Source organism: Macrobrachium nipponense, chromosome 1 (assembly GCF_015104395.2).
Source record: "Macrobrachium nipponense isolate FS-2020 chromosome 1, ASM1510439v2, whole genome shotgun sequence".
NCBI classification, from domain to species: Eukaryota; Metazoa; Arthropoda; class Malacostraca; order Decapoda; family Palaemonidae; genus Macrobrachium; species Macrobrachium nipponense.
The window spans coordinates 78,730,998-78,735,997 of NC_087200.1; the positions used below are offsets into that span (position 1 = coordinate 78,730,998).

The window sequence follows — 5,000 nt, forward strand, 5'->3', positions numbered from 1 at the left end:
GTGGTGCCAAAGTACATGTTTATTATCATTACTATCATTTCTATTATTATTATCATCATTAATATTACTAAGTTCTCCAAGGTTCGAGTTTTAATAGCCCGTGAATTCTGCATCTTTGAGCGCAAAATCATTTCAATCGTCAATTAGTTCTCTCCCTCTTATCCTAAGCAAAACCAATCCTGGACGCCGAATGCGTGACTTCAGGCCCTGTCATGATGATTCCAAACGGGAAACTTTCCTTTTCAATGTACTTTGAGCTGAGGAACACGGAGACCAGTTTTACGCTTGTGCTAATTGAATCCTAATACTTCACGAAAGTTGTGCCATACAGACGAAACAAATATGAAAGAATACAGAGGAGAGCTATCGAGACTTCAGTCAACTACAGGGGGCGAGTGAGGCTTCTGGAACTGAAAACTGCTTACTAAGGGCACCATCCAATTAACCTGATATATAGGGGATTTCTCCTATGGCTTTTCATGTATGGTAATGGTACTCTTCGCATCATTCCCTCCCTTTCCAATTGTTATTTTGCTGATATAATGTGAAGCGAGAAAAATGGTAATTTTTTTTTTCACTGCGTTATACGTTCCCATCATTTATGGAAGTCTAATCATTAATAGCGTTGCATAACCTTTGTAGGTCACGGTTCACCCATGAATATCAGAGTGAGGAGCGAAAAGCAAAATTACTTTTTCATAGTAAAATTATATCGCAAAAAATAATGTAATGAAAACAATTAATTGCTACGTAGCCACAATTCTTTTTTTTTTTTATTTAATATAGTAGTTCTAGAACAGGCTTTCAAAGATTTATGATAGCTGACTGCGCGCATTGATCAACAAAATGTGTTAGGCACGACGCACTCGTTACAAGAAAGAATGACCTTTTTCGGTATGACCATAGATCAGTGTTATTTTGCCAGAGTATTGTACAGCCCTATGCCTTGTGGCGAAGGCTGATATCTTTACAGAAAAATCTACTTGTTAAGATTATGAATTATTAGTGAGTGTAAACGCCATTCGAAAATTTTTATTTGAAAGGAAGAATCTCTGCTTACTTCGTTGTAATCTCGCAAATTCTTAATACTTGGCAATATTCTCATTTTACCTTTAATCTATAAATATATTAAATAAGTATTACATAATCATTTCATGTTGCCAAGCCATCACCAAGGGCAAATTCCTGCATACTTCGAAATATCATCTTATGATGGTATCAAGAAAAAATCTACATAACAATAAGAAATGATTTACACAAAACACATACCAGTACGCAAGCTTTAACCTAGAAATAGACCTCATAACAATTATATTACGAAAGTCGAAATCTTACACTGTCCTATAAATCAAGCTATCATGAAAACTAGTAGGATGGAGAACGAATTTATTTTTCTGAAAAAGTCAAATTCTCATTTGACTTTATGACAATGTACAAGAAAGGGAACTAAATACCAAGGGTTTTATATTCAGTATGAATAACTAAGATAGAGTAAAATTTATCAATGTATAATCAAGTTATTCCCCCGACAGGAGTACCCACCCCTGTCAGCCCAACCTAGTCGCCTCCCCGCCGGGGGCCCCACGTATTGTAGCCAACCCAGTCACCTCAACGACGGGTTCCTCACCCCTAGCAGCCCGACCCAGTCACCTCCCTGCCGGGGGCCCCATCCTATCCAGGGACCAATGGGGGCCCTTGCCTGCCTGTCCCAGGACACCAGGCGGACCTTCCCGCCCGTCACGGACCCGTTGCCAGGCCTCACCAGCCCATACCAGGACCTGTAGCCAGGCCTCTCCCGCACATACCGGAACCTGTGGCAAGGCCTTGCCCGCCCATACAGGGAACCGTGGCCAAGCCTGCCCGACTGTCCCGGAACCCCTGGCGGGCCTCGTCCACCCATCTCGGGACCCCTGGTGGGCCTCGCTCCCCTCCCCTGTCCCTTGACCAGTGGCAAGCCTCGCCCACCTTGCCCAGGACCCGCGTCTCACCCGCCCAGCCCGGGACCCGCGGCGGGCCTTGCCCACCCGGACTGGGACCCGCGGCGCGCCTCACCCGCCCAGCCCAGGACTGGCAGCGGGCCTTGCCCGCCGGTCCCGGAACCAGCGGCGGGCATCGACCGCCCAGCAGGGGACCCCTAGCGGGCCTTGCCACCCATCCCGGGACCTGCGGCAGTCCTCGCCCACCCATCCCGTGACCTGCGGCGGGCCCCGCCCGCCCATCCGGGGACCTGCAGTGGGCCTCCCCGCCCGTCCCGGGACCAGTTGCGGGCCTCGCCCACCTGACCTGGGACACGCGGCAGGCCTTGCCCACCCGTCCCGGGACTCGTAGAGGGGCTTGACTGCCCATCCCGGAACCAGCGGCGGGTTCGTACGCCCATCGCAGGACGCACGGTGGGCCTCGCCTGCCCGTCCTGGGACCCGTGGTGGGCCTCGCCCACCCGTACCGGGATCCGTGAAGGGGCTCGCCCGCCCATCCCAGGACCAGCGCCGGGCTCGCCCGCCCGTCCCGAGACCCAAGGCAGGCCTCGCCCACATGTCCCGGGACCTGCAGCGGGCCTTGTCGCCCGTCCCGGGACCAGCGGCGGGCGAGTCCCCGGACCCATGGCGGGTCTCGCCCACCCGTCCGGGACATGTGGCGGGCCTCACCTGTCCAACCCAGGACCCGCGGTGGGCCGTGCCCGCACGTCCCGGGACCAGTGGCGGGCTTCACCCGACCATCCCGGGACCCGCGGCGGGCCTTGCCCATCAGTCGCGGGACCCACGGCGGGCCTTGCCCATCAGTCGCGGGACCCGCGGCGGGCCTTGCCCATCAGTCACGGGACCCGCGGCGGGCCTCAGCACCCGTCCCGGGACCAGAGGAGGGGCTCACCTGCCCGTCCCGGGACGCAGCAGGCTCGCATGCCCGTCCTAGACCCACAGCGGGCCTCGCCCGCCCGTCCCGGGACCCTCAGTGGCCCTCGCCCACCAGTCCCGGGACCCACGGCGGGCCTTGCCCACCCGTCCCGGGACTCGCGGAGGGGCTTGTCTGCTCGTCCCGGGACCAGCGGCGGGCTCACACGCCTGCCCGAGATCCACCTGGGGCCTCGCCCGCCCGTCCCGGGACCCGCGGAGGGCCTTGCCCGCCTGTCCTGGGACCTTTGGCAGTACTCGCCCACCAGTCACCGGACCCCTGGCGGGCCTCGCCTGCCCGTCCCGGGACTTGCGGCAGGCCTCACCTGGAACCAGTGGTGGGATCTGCGACGGGCCTTGCCCCCCTGTCCCATGACCTGCGGCGGGCCTGGCCAGCCCCGCCCAGGGCCCGCAGCGGGCCTCGCCCGTCTGTCCCGGGACCCGCGGCGCGCCACGCCTGCCCAGCCCGAGACTGGCGGAGGGCCTTACCCACCCAGCCCTGGACCCCTGGCAGGCCTCACCGCCCATCACGGGACCGGCGGCGGGCCTCACCTGCCCGTCCCGGGACCCACAGCGGGCCTCGCCAGCCCGTCCTCGGCCCCTGGCAGGCCTTGCCTGCCTGTCCCCGGGACCTGCGACGGGCCCCAATCGCCCGTCCCAGGACCCGCGGGGGAAATTGCCCGCCTGTCCCGTGACCCGTGGCAGGCCCCGCCCGCCTGTCCTGGAACCTGCGGCGGGCCTCGCCCGCCCGTCCCGGGACCCGCGGCGGGCCTCGCCTGCCCGTTCCGGGACCCGCAGCGGGCCTTGTCCACCCGTTCCAGAACCCACTGCGGTCCTCACCTGCCCGGCCCGGGACCGGCGGAGCACCTTGCCCACCCGTCCTGGAACCAGTGGAATACTTCACCCGCCTGGCCAGGGACCAGCAGCATGCCTCGCCCGCCTGGCCAGGGACCCACGGCAGGCCCTGCCCGCCTGTCCTGGGAACCCTGGCCCGCTGTCCCTAACCCCTGGCAGGCCTCGCCCACCCATCTCAGGACCCACGGCGGGCCTCGCTTACCTGTCCCAGGGCCCTTGGTGGGCCTCTCCCACCCGTCCTGGGACTTGCGGACACCCTCGCCCGCACGTCCCGGGACCCGCAGCGGGCCTCGCCCGCCCGTCCCGGGACCCGCGGAGGGGCTCGCCCGCCAGTCCTGGGACCAGCGGCAGGCTCGCTGGCCCGGCCCGGGATCGGCGGCGTGCCTCATCCGCCCGGCCCAGGACGTGCGGTGCGCCTCACCCGCCCATACTGGGACCAGTGCCGAGACTCACCCGCCCAGCCCTGGACCCGCAGCGGGCCTCGATAGCCCATCCCCGGACCCCTGGCGGGCCTTGCCTGCCTGTTCCGGAACACGCAGCAGGCCTCGCCCACCCGGCCCAGGACCCGCGGCGCGCCTCGCCAGCCCATCCCAGGACCTGTGGCAAGACTCCCCGCCCGACCTGGGAACCTTGGCGAGCCTTGCCCGCCTGTCCCGGGACATGTGGGGCGCCTCACCCACCCCTGGATGAGCCTCGTCATCCGCGCTGCTTCTTCGGTCTTTCTCCTTCTGTTGTAGGAGTTTCTCGAGCCTCTCAAGCAGGCAGTCTGCCTCTGCCTTATCCTCTCACATAGAGCATCGTTTCTCGGCCCAATTTCCTTTGTGTTGTCCTTCAGCTGCTGATTTTCGTCTGCCATCTTGAGAATCTTGTCTTCCAGCTGCCGTTTCTCCCTCTTCTCTTGATCGTTCGCCCTTTTCAGAAACAACGCTACAGCTTGGAGCAAGTGGGCCTTCTCTTGCCAGGCCAGCTGTTACAACACCTCCTGAGTGATCTGTATTACACGAGTGGCTTCTTCCCCTTCCGCCCGCCTTCTGTCTCTTCATGCAGCTGAAGAATTATCCTGTCCAAGTTCACGCGCTGCTCTCTCTCTGACACTGGATGGTGTCTTGCAAGGCCGCAATTCTCTCGTTCAGTTCCTTTTCCTTGGGTTGTTCAACTCCATCATCAGTCAGGAGAAACCTCACCAGCGAACAGGCAGCCACAGCAAACAAGATGACTATGCCTCCGTATTTCGAACATCTGGACAACAACATCACA

At 60.0% G+C, this 5,000-nt stretch overlaps 1 protein-coding gene across 1 annotated transcript; it reads left to right on the forward strand.

Annotated features, from left to right (window-relative positions):
- Positions 1-2,600: 2,600 nt before the first annotated feature.
- Positions 2,601-4,433, forward strand: LOC135218838 (basic proline-rich protein-like). Its single transcript, XM_064255286.1, has one exon. It carries the CDS (start codon positions 2,601-2,603, stop codon positions 4,431-4,433), a length of 1,833 nt encoding a protein of 610 aa, XP_064111356.1.
- The last annotated feature ends 567 nt before the right edge of the window (positions 4,434-5,000 follow it).